Here is a 16,324-nt window from a genome sequence, read left to right on the forward strand (position 1 = left end):
AGCATCCTTGCTTAATGGTATAACAAGATATTTCTGATTCATTGTGTACATTTCCTACTTAAACCTAGAGTTGGACATTTTCTTAAGAGACCCTGGTTTCTTTTATAGGTAAATATTATTTAGAGTATGCAAGCTAAGGGTACATTGCTAGTAGATTGGTTAATCTTACAGGGGGTCAAAAAAAATCACTGATTACCTGATACCAGAATCAATATACTTGTAGGTTATATATCTCTATAAGTCAGTAAAAAGAAATAAGACTCCTGTATTCTGCTGAGATATGATCAAAAGATAACTAGTTTAAGTTTCCCAAAAAAGGAGGTGCCTGGGTTGCTCAGTCAGTTAAGCATCTGCCTTTGGCTCAGGTCATGATCCCAAGGTCCTGGGGAGCTCAGTGGGGAGTCTGTTTTTCCCTCTTACCCTCTCCCTCTTACCCTCTCCCTGCTTGCACTCTCCTTCATGTGTGTGTGCTCTCTCTCAAATTAATAAATTAAAAAATATTTTTTAAAAAGTTCCTCCAAAAAGGGTTCAAAGGCTGGGTACTTCTTTGTGGTATTAAGTTAGTCATTTCAATATTCTGAATCATATATAACTTCTACTTCGAAATAGAGATAATATTGCCTATCACAGCTTTTATGGAGACCAATATTGAAGTATGTGATAATAATAGCTAATATTTGCTAGGTATTTTTTATGTGCCAGGTTTTATGCTAAGTATTTTACCTACTTTTTTCATTAAATCAGTATAAAAGGACAAAAGATACCATTATTATCTCCCTTTTGTAAAGGAGACTATTCAGATTAGAGAGGCTAGAACCTTGTTGCTTCCATGAAGGGAAGGTAGGATGATCCAGAAGCTATTATCATTCAGCAGCTCAGAAGGTAGATTTCCTTTCCAGGAGAAATGAGCCAAATTAAATAGAGAATCTACAACTGGACTATTTAGAGTTTGATTGAGCATAAGTAGTAATAGTAGCCCAAATTAATTTTTTAAAATGCATTAAATTCATGGCCAAAAGATGAAAGAATATATTTGGATTCCATTACAACCAGTTATGGTGGAAGAAAACTCGGCAACTCAGATTCCAGAAGGGGCTTTCTTCTTTTGTGGGCTGTGGCGGTGGGGGGTGGGGAGGTGGTAAGGATGGAGGAGTATTCTTAGCTTTTTATTTTAATTCCACTATAGTTAAAATAGTTTTTTACTAATTTCAGGTGTACAATATAGTGATTCAGCAATTCTATACATTACTCAGTGCTCATCATTGTAAGAGTACTCTTTCTTTAATCCCCATCACCTGTTTCGCCCATCCCCCACCCCCAGGTTGGGCTCTTTTACAAACTGGCTTTTTGACCTTGCCAAGTGATTTGTTCTCTTTAGGCCTGAGTTCTTCAACAGAGGAGCTAAATACGTATTTCAGAAGCTAACGTGCTAGGACTAGAGTAGAACACTAATGTTTGAGTGTGGCATACTTTTACTTGAGTATGGCTTACTATTCATGTGAAGAATTAAAAAAAAAAAAAAACACACAAAAAAAACCCTTACAACAACTATATAGCTTCCATAGATTCAGGTTTCTGAATCATTGAATGATTGACTCATTTAACATACTTATTGGACACATACTATGTGCTAGGTACTGTAGCAAGTAGTATTCTAGCAAATGCTGAACAAAATGAAGTCTTCATTTTTCTAGGTTACATTCTAGTAAAGGACTTGTGAATGCTTAATAAACTGATGAATGTAAAAACTGGTTATTAGGTGAATGAATGAATTAGGAGGGGGATCTGGAAAGTACTCTCTGATAGGTGACCTAATGTTAGAAGCTTGACATTTAAAAATGAAAATTTATGGGGGGCACCTGTGTGGCTCAGTCAGTCGAGCGTCCCAATCCTGATTTTGGCTCAGGTCTTGGTCGGGGGTCATGAAATGGAGACCTGCATCAGGCTCCCTGGTCATTAGGGGATCTGCTTGGGATTCTCGTTCCCTCTGCCCCTCCCCTCCACTCTCTGTCTCTCTCTTTCTCTCAAATAAATAAGTATAAATAAATAAAACTTAGGGAAAATTGTTGATTAAATTTTGCTCCATCTATTATGTGGCTTTAAGGATGACATTCAAATGGCATGAGAATTATGAAATAGTATGGAAACTGCTTATAACATGGTTAAGTGAAAAACAGAGGACACAAAATTATGCACATATTTTTATTACAATCATTTTTTAAAAAAGTCATTAGAAGAAAGGCTAAGAAGAAATACATCAAAAGTTACCAGTATATGTTAATAGTGACTATTGGTGACTTCCCTTATTATTTTTCTATTTTCCAAATTTTCTATAATGTGATTATATCATCTTTGATATGAAAATAAATTTAATTTTTAAAAAGCTAGTCTATGTAATAATACCTCTCATTCTTAGATATAAAAGTTTTTTGTTTTATTTGTATTTCACATTTAGAAATTAGACCTTAACCATTTCCTTAATTTGGACAAGTTGGACCCAGAGTTGAAAACAGCACACCTGGATTGCAAATGTTTCCTAAAGAGAGAAAAGAGGCTGCCGATGAGGTTGAGTCAAGTCTCATGCCTTCTGTTATAGCATCATACCTATATGGAGTTAGCCTTCCAAGTGGATTTTCTCCAGGGATAGGAAATCCTATCAACTGAACATCCCTCTCAATAAAACACAATGCCCAAGTGATTTATAAATAGAACATAACATCAGAAAGAGGAAATTGCCCAAGACCCTGTTTTATCCTAAGTGTGTCCGTTACTTTGGTGATCAAAGGAGGATAACTGAAGATTAGCAACATGTATTAAGAGCCAAAGCATGGGGGCACCTGGGTGGTTCAGTGGGTTAAAACCTCTGCCTTCAGCTCAGGTCATGATCCCAGGGTCCTGGGATCAAGCCCAGCATCGGGCTTTCTGCTCAGTGGGGAGCCTGCTTCCCCTCCATCTCTCTGCCTGCCTCTCTGCCTACTTGTGATCTCTCTCACTGTCAAATAAATAAATAAAATCTTTTTTAAAAAGCCAAAGTATGCATGGGATATGCTATTCTATGTACTCTTTAGAATAATTCACAGAGGAGAGAACTGTATAACCAAATTTTGGATGAGAAAATGGGAAATATAAATACCTGGAGTCCCACATACAGACGAGCAAGGAAACTGTGATTCAAATTAGATGCAATCTGACTTGAAAACCACTGCTTAAAAGCTTACATATGGGGACCACAATATCAAATATTTCTTGGTAGAACCCCTTCCCAGTAGCACTTCTGGGTCCCTTAAGTGTTTATTAAATATTTTTTAGTGATGATTTTGCTTGCAAAAGACACCAACCACCTTTTTAGTAGCATGACATCAGTTTCTGGACCTAGAGCAATGTCAGCCTAGGCAAGTGTGAATACTATCCTACAGCTGTTCATAGAGTTTAAATTGCCAGGGTCTGTGAGAGAAGGACTCGTAGTGGGTGAGAGAAGCACCATATTGGAATAGATGGCTTTGCAATGAGTTGGGAACAGTTCCCCTTGCCTCAGTCTCTGCACCTCCATGAGAAGCCACATCAGGACCTGGTTCTGCAGTCAGTGTGCTCAGGTGAGGAACAGAAGCCCAGAGTGAACCTCAGGCTGGAACAAGGAACGTTGCCTTTGGTTCCTTTCAGTAGATCGAGTGACCAGCTCATACCCTGAGGTGACCTCTTCTAAGGAATCAGATGATTACTTAGTCATCTGTTCATAATACATTGCTGACCAGAAAAACCAGACTTTGAAATCAATAATTTAATATGTATATGTACACACACACAGATTCATATAAAGACGAAAATAAACTAGGTCTGGTTTAAATACAACTTAACATTCCAGAGTAATGAAGACTGTACTGATTTTATTCATGGATCTGGTTTCTTAGCCAAATCAGAGCCAAATAAAGCAACATGTTCGTGTTTATGTTAAGGGACATACATAATGTCTACTTAGGATACCTCTCAGTGGCTTTCAGAAGGAAAAAAACCCCTCCTAAGTTTCATCCCTTCTCTAGGTGACTACGCTATAAGCTGTAAATCTCCCTTTAAATTCAACTGTCTCACAACCAAGCTCTCTGAGAACCTGCTAAAACCAGCAGGCACAGTGTCATCAGTGAGCCAGGAAAAGAGAAAACCCTGGAGCCCCCATCAGCCATCTTGGTCCCTCTGCAATCGGCTCCTTCGTAACCCCGATAGCAATGACAGGAAAATTTCTTCTCCATCACTTCCAGGTCTGTATCCGATGCTTTTCCTTTCACAATAAACTCTCCATCCTCGGAGGCCTCTATGCGGTAACTTGCAGGATTCAGGTGAAGGTAATCCGGGGCTTTCCATACTCTCCTTCTGCATCTCCCATTCCCCCTGCAGAGGTGAAGGCTGCACACCTCAGCTGCTCGCGTCACGTTGACTATGTAGCTCCCTAAATCAGAACTCACGTACTGCTTCACCTTTGTACAGTTGCCCTAGAAATGTGGAAACAAATGGGCTTTAGTGGGTTTGGGCACTGATAGGGTTTGAGCATCTAGGCCCCCAAGGCAGTTCTTTGGCCTTGAGTGAAACCTAACATCTTGGCTCCAGCTGGTTGATCTCTGAGGCTCAGGTGCTAAAACACAGGGGAGCTGATCAGAAAGGATGAAAGGTCCCAGGGGCAGGAGATGGAGAATAGGGTACAAGGGAGCTAAGCCACTGAATTTGCAAATGGGTCCCAGAGTCATCGTATAAGGACCCTGCCTTCTTCCAATTTACCTCCTTTTTTCCTCTTTCTAGCCCCCAACTTAATGGGTGTGAAAAAAAAAAGAACAAACCCAGATTAGAAATCATGCCAGAGATGCTGTCTTCTGGCTGATTTTTGGGGTGTTCTGTACCTTTCATACTTGTGTAGAAACCTGAATCCTCATAGTCTAACTGATTTATTCTTAACAGTCGACCAGTAGGTTCCTGGATTTTCCTGTCAATTACACTCAAATATCAACTACCCTGGGTTCTGGACTTCCGTATACAATTCAAACACGAGAAAGCCTGTCTAGGTCTTTTTTTTTTTTTTTAATGGTTCCTATTATGTGTTCTAAACGGAGGCCACCAGGTTTGTGCCCTCTGCTTCCTCTCATCAGCCGCACAGGCTGGAGAGGAAATATTAACACCTAGAGAGTTAAGAATTGATTCTTCCCACTTCTACCTAATTCTTATGTTAGACAGGGGAGACTTTTAAGCTGATATTGTCAGCTTAAAAGTCAGGTTAAAACAAACAGTTTCATGAAAGAGATCTTGACAGCAACAAATTGAACCGGTGCACTTCTGAGAATAGTATCAGATCATCATGAACTTGCAAAAACTTCAATTTAACAAAAAATGTTGAGGATACAAGTATTACAATTCCAGGCAAATGTATCATACTGTAGAGATATAAACAAATAGCATCTGGAAATACAGAAGAGATTGTGACTAATATGGATTGGGAAAAACTAGAAAGACTTATTAGAGTAAATAATATCTGAGCTGGGAGAAATTTGAAGAGAGCTATACATCTCACTTTAAATGCTATTAATTTTCAGCTAATTTCCCCAAAGAGGAAAAATAGATTCAATGCAGAGATTAAAAACTTACCATCTGTTTCTTCTTCTCCAAATAGGATATAACACATTTAATGTTGTAGTTAAATGCAAGTTCTCCAGAGTCAAACTGTGGTTAATGCCAGCTTCACCAGTTAAGTAGCCTAACTAGCTGTTAACCTAGTTGGATTTCCTGTCTTGTTTCTTCATCAATAAAGGAGGATGGCAGACCCTATCTCATAAGGGTTATTATGGCCAGTAAGTGTGCAAATCCAAAACAAAAAGCATTTAGCACAATCTGAGCACATAATAAGTAGCCAACAAATGTTAGTATTGTGATTACTGTCTTAACAAAAGGTAATAATACTATTGAGCTCCTTCAATTATTATGCATTGATTTAGACTTTAATTCTAAAGCTAGTTTATTGTGGGAGCCATGAGAGCTCTGATTGGAGTTAACTATCCCAGGAAAGAGCAAATACTTTAAATAATTTTAATTATACCTTCAAGGTTCCGCCTTACCTCAGATGAAGTTAAATTCATGTCTCCCCAGATGACAATGCCTGCCGCTCCCAAGGCAGCACTTTCTCCAATGGTACTGATTAGATCTTGCTAGATTGAAGAGATCAGAGTTCATTATTCATGTTATAAAAACAGTACTCCAGGGATTAGGATTAGAGGCTGAGTGCAATATAATATAATAGGAGGATTCTCCACGTTCTTAGAGTAACACAAATGTTGAATAAACCAAGGCTCAAAAATCACACTCCAGGGACGCCTGGGTGGCTCAGTTGGTTAAGCGGCTGCCTTCGGCTCAGGTCATGATCCCAGCGTCCTGGGATCGAGTCCCACATCGGGCTCCTTGCTCAGCAGGGAGCCTGCTTCTCCCTCTGCCTCTGCCTGCCATTCTGTCTGCCTGTGCTCGCTCTTTCCCCCTCTCTCTCTGATAAATAAAATCTTTAAAAAAAAAAAAAAATCACTCCATAATCGTATGGAAAAACATACTAAATATTTTTTTTTTAAGATTTTATTTATTTATTCGACAGAGAGAGATCACAAGTAAGCAGAGAGGCAGGCAGAGAGAGAGAGAGGAGGAAGCAGGCTCCATGCTAAGCACAGAGCCCGATGCGGGACTCGATCCCAGGACCCTGAGATCATCACCTGAGCCGAAGGCAGCGGCTTAACCCACTGAGCCACCCAGGCGCCCCGGAAAAACATACTAAATATTTTTAAAGAAAAACTTGCATTTTGCCAAATAGGATATCATTTTGATGACAGCCTAGAAATAGCCACCAGAAGCTGTCTAATCAAAGTCAACTGGGGCTAATACACACAAACCAGCCATATGTACATGACCCAGAAACAAAATCTGAAAGTTTTTTTTCAAATGTGGAGAATACCTCACATTCTTCTTAGCTAAATTCTCTTCCCAATTTGCAACACTCCCGGGAGGACTTCGCCTCTGCAAGGACCCATAGGGGTTTTGTGTCCTTTGGATCCCAAGGCCAGACAAAGCGACTCAGTGTTAAGGACCTATAGGCTCTGATTTGGTCCACCCTTATGTTTGATCTCTGAAGCTATTTGTGTCTGATTTCAATGTACCTGACTTCATGGGCTTTATTTATGACTCATCCAGTCATGATAGAGGTGCCGACTTTTTCTCTGTATGTTAAGTAAATGAAAACAAAACTTCAGTAGGGGATTTTTGGTTTTGTCATCCTAAAGGATTTAAGTGTTTAAGGATTAACATGGATTGAGGCCATTTAAGAAGGAAATTAGGAGTTGAATGTATGCAGTTGGTTTCCTAATTTAAGGTCCTGTGGTAGGTTTCCTAGATAAGTTTATTAAATTATAGTATATTCTCTGATGGTTTAAGATCCTAAGCATTCACCTTTTACTCCAAGGATGAATTTCCATCAGTTACATGCTGGGAAATGTAACTGGGTGATTTGCTGGGAAATAAAAGCAGAACTTTATAATTATATTTTGCCTGGGACCTTTTCTATTAAAATCAACACTTGAGGGATACATCTTCTTATCTGTTCACTTTTATGGTCCACTCAAAGGTTTTACAGTCTCCATGTCTTAAGTTTTATTCTTCTGGATGTTTTCAAGAAGAGTGGAGATTTTGGGTTAAATGACTTTCAGGTTCAGATCCATTTCCATTTCTGTGACCACGGAGTCTGCTGACTAGGTCAGAGCTGACATAACAAGAAAGGAAGTTTTCATGAGGCTCTCGTGAGATAGGGGAAGTGAAATGTTTTTGAAAATTATCTATGATATGGTGAATATGGGAGGCGCCAGCCGTGTAATGCCCAGAATGAGGACTCTGCTGGGTCTACACCTATTGCCTCTTTTGGCAAAGATACAAGGAGCAGGGAACCTTCCTTCACTCACTTTGAAGTTAGTGAAGCCATGACCACATCATGTGACCAGAGAGGCCAAATCCCCCAGTGGCCTTCCATGAATTACTATTACATGTATGTTAAACCTTTTTCAGCTGCCCCATAGTTCTTGAATATTCTGTTCTGGGGTTTGTTTGGTTTTGTTTTGTTTTCCCAGCCTTTGTTCTCTTTGCTTTTCGGTTTCAGCGGTTTCTATTGAGACATCCTGAGGCTCTGGAAATCTTGCCCCAGCCCTGTGCAGTCTAAAGCCCATCAAAGACACTCTTCATTTCTGCTATAGTGTTTTTCATCTGTAACATTCCTTTTTGATTCTTTTGTAGCATTTCCAGCTCTGTGCTTACATTGCCCATCTGTTTTTGCATGCCTGTCTACTTTATCTATTAGAGCCCTTTGAATATTCACTAAAGTTGTTTTAAATTTCCGGTCTGATAATTCCAGCATCCCTGCCATATCTGCGTCTGCTTGTGATGCTTGCTCTATATCTTCAAATTCTGTTTTTGCCTTTTAGTATGTCTTGTAGTTTTTTTTCTTAATAGCTAGACATGATTTAATTTTTTCTTGATGGGCAAATAGCTCATACTAGGTAAAAGGAACTGCTATAGATAGGCACTCAGCATTGTGCTAGTAAGATGTAGAAGAAATGGAAGTGTTCTATAGTCCTATGATTAGTTCTTGGTCTTTTAGTGAGTCTTTGCCTCTGGACTGTGAAATTCACAGGTTGATCAGTTGTGTTTCCCACTTCTTAGGTGGGATAGTCAGGCTAGATGGGGTTAGAGCCGGGCATTTCCCTTCTTGCAAGTGGAAGACTAGAGCCAGCTGGAGTTGGGTATTTCCCTTCTCCCAGTTCACCTAGGCTCTGATGAGTCCCCAGTAGGTTTGGTACTGGTTAGTGTCTCCTGAGGGCAGACCTTGTTAAGAAGAACAGAATGTTCTTCAAAACAGTATTCAAAACAGTTCTTTTTCTTCTGCCCCTGCCAGATGCATTAGAAGATTTTTCTCTGATATTCACTGTGAGTATCTGATAAGCTTTTGGAGAGAAAACTCACAAAATTATATCCCTACCCATGACTGAGTCCCCTGGAGTTTTTATCTCTCAGATTGGTCCTCACTGAGTCTCCAGCAATTTGTCAATTATAGTTCAAGTTACCCTACTCTGGCTGTGGTTCCCACAGAGGTTTGTGTTCTGGTAAGTTGTCATTCTCTATATTCACCTGTTTTCCTCTTGAATTTTTAGGGCAGCAATTTGCCCATGTCTTCCCTTCTCATGAATCTAAGAAAAGCTGATCTTTCTTTCTTTCTTTCTTTTTTTAAAGAAGACTTGATTTTTCAGTCTGTTTAGCTTTTTTTTTTTTTTTTAATTTATTCATTTGACAGAAAGATCACAGGTAGGCAGAGAGGCAGGCAGAGAGAGAGGGGGAAGCAGGCTCCCTGCTGAGCAGAGAGCCAGATGCAGGGCTTGATCCCAGGACCCTGAGATCATTACCCGATACCCGAGCCGAAAGCAGAGGCTCAACCCACTGAGCCACCCAGGCGCCCCCAGTCTGTTTAGCTTTTTACTTGTTAGGATGGTATGGTAACTTCCAAGCTTCTTACCATGCTGAACTGGAAACCCCAAATCTCCCATGAATTCCTTTGGGCTAAAGCAGTGTCACCAGAGGGAAGTGGGAGACACAGCATTTACAGGTTATAAGTAAGGAAGCTATAGATGTTTGCCGTGAAACCCACACCTTCTGAAGCTAATTATCAGAAAGGAATGCTGGGGACATCTGATTGGCCCAGTCAGTTAAGCATCTGCCTTCAGTTCAGGTCATGATCCCAGGGACTGTGATTGAGTCCCACATCAGGCTCCTTGCTCAATGGGGAGTCCTCTGCCTTTCTCTCTCCCTCTGTCTCTCCCCCTGCATGTGTGCTTAAGCTGTCTCTCTCTCTCTCTCTCAAATAAATAAATAAATAAAATCTTAAAAAAAAAAAAAAAAGGAATGTTAAGTTTCTTCCCAATGTGTCCTTTAGAGTTTACTGGAACTGATTCAACATGGTGAGTCTTCATGCACATGTTGACTACAGGTAAGGAGTCAATAGCAGATATTAATGCAAATTTCTCTACCAGATTAGCTCAGTGTCACCTAGCTGAGAGCAGGGTGCTGAATGAGTCACAGAGCAGCTATGTTTTGGGGACCAAAAGAGCAAGGCTCTATTCAGTGAGGGAAGTGACAGGTAAGATGCCTCTGGGAATAGATAAGGACCACATGAGAGTGTCAGCTACGTGAGTGATGTCACATGAAAGAAGAAATAAGGAACAACACATGCTGTAACAGCAACAAATATTCCAAGTCCTAGCATTTTCTCCGGCTCTCCCCCATCTCTCCACAGTGCATGTAAGTAAGGTGCCCACTGTGGGGAGCTGGGGCATCACCAATGAGCTCCTTGCATGTTACCAGAAGAAATACTAATTAATTAGAAAGACATTTTTAAATCTACAGTCAAGAAAACTCCCTTCATTATTTTAAAAAACATAACATCAAGTTTTATTTAGGTTGTGTATATGTAAGTGGTGTAGGCAATCTTTTGTGTGAAATGAGGTGTTACTGCCCCTATATTGTCCCACTACGGCTGCTGATTATGATTCTATTCTTAGATATTCCTTTCCAAGTTTAAGGCTTTGGTACCTGGTAAAAAGTGACAGCTGCACCACATATATTTTTAAGTGTCTCAAATTTTCGTATGTATTTTCTTATTTGATTTTCATACTACTTCTGCTCGGTAGATAGGGCAGGTAATACTGTCTCATTTTATTTATTAAGATAATGAGGCACTGAGGTTGGACAGGTGAGGAAATCTGCTACTTTTTGGTAAATCGTTTCTCTAATCCTAACTATATATGTATGTGTACACATGCACAAACATGCACATACAAAAGCACACTATAAACTGCAGATACCATGGCACTGGCTGGCTCAGACAGTGGATCATGTGACTCTTGATCTCAGGGTTGTAAGTTTGAGCCTCACATTGGGTGTAGAGATTACTTAAAAATAAAAAGTCAGGGCATCTGGGATGGCTCAGTCGGTTGAGCATCTGCCTTCAGCTCAGGTCATGATCCCAGGGTTCTGGGATCAAGCCCTGCATAGGGCTCCTTGCTCAGTGGGAAGTCTATTTCTCCCTCTCCCACTCCCCCTGTTTGTGTTCCCTCTCTCGCTGTGTCTCTCTCTGTCAAATAAATAAATCTTTTTAAAAAATAAAATTAAAACTAAAAACCTTTTTTTAAAGATTTTATTTATTTTTTTTTGACAGAGAGCAAGCAGAAGTAAGCAGAGTGGCAGGCAGTGGCAGAGAGAGAAGCAGGCTCCCTGCTGAGCAAGGAGCCTGATGTAGGACTCGATCCCAGGACCTCGGGATCATGACCCGAGCTGAAGGCAGCCACTTAAACAACTGAGCCACCCTGGTGTCCCCCAAAATTTAAAATCTTAAATAAATAAATAAATAAATAAATAAATTGCTGCTATCTTTTGGAAGATTAGAAATGGACACAAGCCATTATTAGTCGTTAATGATTTGGTACAAATGAATGTCAGGTTTTTTAATTTTTGTGGGCAGATTTTAATGGAGGATAGAATAAAATGGTGGGTACACTAATGGTATAAAACATTTGGAAGTACTTTACCATTCAGAAATTTTCAGAATGATACCGAATGATTCTTGGGACTGCAAAAGAAAACTGTTTCTTGATGAGACCCTAACTGTTGTTCCTTCTTTTCTTAAAACAAATATTTCTGAGGCTGTAGCTACTCAAGGAAGCTAATCTAGGTTTATCAAATGTGCAGAATGTACCAGTAGTGTAAGCTAATCTTTCAAAATGAACACTTTTCCCTTAAAGTTTATTGTTTCTTCTAAAAGTAAATTTATTACCATCAAAGACAGAAACTTGTTTAAGTGAAATATAAAAAAGGAAAGAAGTTTCACAGAAGAAAGTAATATTTAACTTTCAGTTCCAGGATCAAGAAGATCTAGAGGACTTTTTAAGCCTCCCAGGTGATACTAATTCCTATCATCATTTGTTGATGCCTTTTCTGGGAAGTACAAATATAAGTTCACAGTGGAGACTTTTCTCTTCTTACTCAACTCATTGATGATGTCCAAGGAATAGCATTTACCAAATCCTGATACATCTGTGCCTTTTCTACTTCTGAGGATTAGGCTGTATTCGCTATATGCTCTGTAGATACCTACCAGTCATGCCAAAGCCCTCATCTGGGTTTCCTGAGCCTCACTCTTTGGAGGCTTCACAGTCAGAACATCTCTAAGCATAAGTGTATTAAAATATACTCTGGTGATTTGAAACTTGCAATGGTGGAGAAGGAGGAAATGTGATAAACTGATGGTATCCAGTAATATCTAAAAATATCACTGCACCACCCATGTGAAGGCCTGAATAAGTTCACACAGGGGCATGTGGGTGGCTCAGTGGGTTAAGCCTCTGCCTTCAGCTCAGGTCATGATATCCCAGGGTCCTGGGATCGAGCCCCACATCGGGCTCTCTGCTCAGTCAGGAGCCTGCTTCCCCCTCTCTGCCTGCTGCTCTGCCTACTTGTTCTCGCTCTCTGTCAAATAAATAAATAAGTAAATCTTAAAAAAGAAATTAAAAAGAAAGTTTACACATACTTATTTAAGTCTGGCCATTAGAGCAGCATCTACGTTTAAGTGTTTATCTCCAGAAGGTTCCATTTGAGTTACCAGAGTAGCAAAGGGAGAAGAAGGGAGAGAAAACTGAGCTGAAAGTTCATCTATTTTAAAAGTTACCCTTATGGTTTGTGGGAAGCCTTTGGCTATAATAGCAAAATAAACAATAATACTTGTATTTGTAAGTTTTACCCTAGGGTTGCAAAACCATCTTCTAGTGATGAATTTATGATTGAATTTTTTTTATTTTTAAAAACTTTTTAATTGTGGTAAGAAGACACATAAAATTTACTCCCTTCACCATTTCTGAGTTCAGTAGGACTACATATATTCACATTACTGTGCCTCCCTTATACCTTTTATCAAAACTGGTATTATGCATTAAAAAGAAAACATTTTTTTTCTTGACATTAGATGGTAAGGCCAGAAGCAAGAATGCTTCCAATTACACTTCCAAATATGAGGGCAAACTACTCCGTTTTAAAATACCCTTTCTGATTTTCCAGCCTGTGCACCACCAACTGCTTCAATAAAGGCCAGTCATGAGGGAGCACCATCAAAGCTGGGGAGGAAGTGGGGAGGAGTTGATTTCATTGCCTTTTAACCTTCCCTCCATAACATGTTCCTTAAAAGAATAATAAATAATTAAAATTCAGTTGGCATAAATGAAGAGTCTAAAAGGTTGGCTAATCAAAGGAACAATTATGGAGGTGTCTGGGTGGCTCAGGGGGTTAAGCCTCGGCCTTCAGGTCAGGTCATGATCTCAAGAGTCCTGGGATCGATCCCTGCATCGGGCTCTCTGCTCAGTGGGAGCCTGCTTCCTCCTCTCTCTCTCTGCCTACCTCTCTGCCTACTTGTGATCTCTGTCAAATAAATAAATAAAATCTTTGAAAAAAAAAAACAACTGAAGGAACAATTATTCTGCTTTCTAAAAGACCACTAATTGGGAATTTCTCAAAGAACACAATTAACAAAGAAATGTCTCTTTGAGGGGGCACCCTGGGTGGCTCAGTCTGTTAAGCATCTGCCTCTGGCTAAGGTCATGGCCTGAGGGTCCTGGGATCCTCCTGGCAGGCTCCCTGCTCAGTGAGGAGTCTACTTTTCCCTCTTCCTTTGCTCCTCCCCCTGCTCATGCTCTCACTCTCAAATAAATAGATGAAATCTTAAAAAAAAAAAAAAAAGTCTCTTTTAAAGACAGGGAGGAAACCACCCCCCCCCATCTTTGGCAAGAGGTATCTTACCTTAGAAAGAAAAAATAGAGGTTCATTTCTGTAGCCTAATCTTGTGTAGACGAATACAGGCAGAGCATAATCGTGGGATGTCATGGTGGAGATCCTCAGGGATTCATGCACTCGAAATTGCGAGAAAAGCAAAATGTTTTCATTGTCGCCAAGAGATTTTCTGACACCAATAGAAGGATATAAAGCAGCACTGCTATTCCAGAGCCAAGAGAGCTCATTGTTTCTCAAAACTTCCTCTTCTGGGCATGACCCAGTATAATTCGGGGCATAAACATTATAATTGTGGCAATCCGGATATAAATAATAACCCCAGAGGCCCTTGGGTCTACTCCTCATTCCCAGTTCAATGGTTTCCTTCATGAAAGCTTTTGCACTTTCTTCAAATGTTGCTTTGGCTAAGTATTCAATATCAGTAGCTGATATGTTCTCTTGCATATCAGAAATAAGCTTTCTTGACTTCTGTCTGTAAACATCTTTTGTGTTCCAGTTACGGGCCCACTGGGGTCGCCAGTATTCCCAGTCTATAACAGCAAGGCCACTGAAATCTTCAGCAGGGATGTAATAATTAATATCTTGGTCAGCTTTTTCTAGATGCACTTGCAAGCTTATGTTCTGGGGGAGACCCCCATTAATGGGAACCCCCTGGGATGTATACCATGGATAGTATCCCAGTCTGTTGACATAAAATATAGTGACATTTTGCCCCCTGGCCTTGGCCAGTGGACTTCCAATCACCTGAAACATTTTCAAATTTAGTCCTATATTGTATTTTACCAAACACTGATCCGTTGGAGCATTCCAAGCAGCTATAAAAGGTTTCCTTTGATAAATTGGAAGTCGGGCAGGTTTCAGAGAAGAGATAGACTTCAGAATGAAGAGTATGAGCAGCCATGATGTGAGATGTATTGGTTGAACAGCACAAAACCTTAATTGTCCTTCAGATAATACTTTCATGATAAGATAAAATCTTATCTTCTGCTTTAATATACTGTGGAAGACCTGTAGGGAGATGTATTTTTCTATTAGTGATATTTGGAGGAAAAAAGACTCAAATACTGGATGATATATTGTTGTTCCATATTTCTATTTTAAAGTGCTTTTTATTTAAAGGTTTGAATATAAATAAACTGAGATACAGAAGCAAGGATAGTGACGGAGCTTCTCTTCAGAGGCAAGCAGTGCAATTCGGTAAACATTCACGGAACTTCAGGCCCTGTGTGCAGAATACAGAATGAACAAGATGTGGTCCTTGCCCTCAAAAAAAAAAAGCTCATGATCGAATTTTAAAAAATGTAAAATTGTATCAACTCTCATTTTGGAAAACTCATCAAATCCTGGGCACCATGCTTAAGTACTTTATAAAATATTCATCTCATTTAATCTTACAATAACTTTTAAGTAAGCCCAGATGTCCAGATGCTTTCCCAGGCTCTCTTGCAGCTAGGGTACTAATATGTGTTTGTAGCCAGGATCCATCCTGCTCTAGATCTGTGTGTGTGTGTGTGTGTGTGTGTGTGTGTGTTTTTCCTACTCCAGACTCTGAATTGAGATTTTAGGAATCAAAGAGCCTGAATGGTGGTGGTGCCAGACGTTCCCATATCCAGGAGTGGCAGTGCCTGTAGAGGTATCCAGAACCAGATAGCCATGGTGTTGGTGTTAAGTGGCAGCATCGTTATGGGACAGCACTTTTCTGCTCAAGTCAGTGAGATTTCGTTTTGGTTGGTTACAACCAGGAACTCCAACTGACACTGGTTTCTTCCATGGAATTTGAGGCTTGTGAATAATCAGCAAAACTGAGTGCATCATGTTGTATGTAATTATCATTTTAACCACTAGATGTCACCAGCTATACTATATAATTTTTGATAGGCATTGGACACTATGTAAATCAATATTTAAAATACTTTATGAAAAAAATAAAATAATTTATGAGAAACAGAAAATCTGAACAGCTGAATTACCAAAATAATGTGTAAAACTTTATTGAAAGACATTTAAGAAGTACTAAGTAAACGGATATATACATACATATAGACATGTATATAGACATAAACACACACCACACACACACACATATAATATCAGTTTTTAAGAACTATGGAGGTAGATATTTTCTTCATCCTTGAATTGAATAAATACATGTATTTCTCTGCAACACAAACATGGATAAGATTACTTCACTTAGTAACATGAAATATGTTATACTGGAGTATAAATTAAGATTTGAAGAGAACAGTATTTTCAAGGGAATATAATTTTGTGAATACAATAAGAGTCATGGCTCTTAAAAGTATTCCTTATCTTTGTTTTTTTATTATGTTCTGCCTCAGGATAAGAAAAATGGATTTATCTGCATATGTGTTCAATAATAGGGGAGAAAAGAGCTTTTATTTAAAGTTAAGATTCAGTTCATGTTCGAGAAGGTTATATA

General features: G+C 39.4%; 1 protein-coding gene across 1 annotated transcript; it reads right to left on the bottom strand.

The window, feature by feature from the left end:
* Positions 1–4,082: 4,082 nt before the first annotated feature.
* Positions 4,083–14,847, bottom strand: HYAL4 (hyaluronidase 4). The gene is made up of 3 exons (XM_059397506.1): positions 13,894–14,847; positions 6,093–6,182; positions 4,083–4,484 (listed from the first exon to the last, which is right to left on the bottom strand). Exons 1-3 carry the CDS (start codon positions 14,845–14,847, stop codon positions 4,083–4,085), a joined length of 1,446 nt encoding a protein of 481 aa, XP_059253489.1.
* Positions 14,848–16,324: the final 1,477 nt, after the last annotated feature.

This window comes from Mustela nigripes, chromosome 4 (genome assembly GCF_022355385.1).
Source record: "Mustela nigripes isolate SB6536 chromosome 4, MUSNIG.SB6536, whole genome shotgun sequence".
Lineage (NCBI taxonomy): Eukaryota > Metazoa > Chordata > Mammalia > Carnivora > Mustelidae > Mustela > Mustela nigripes.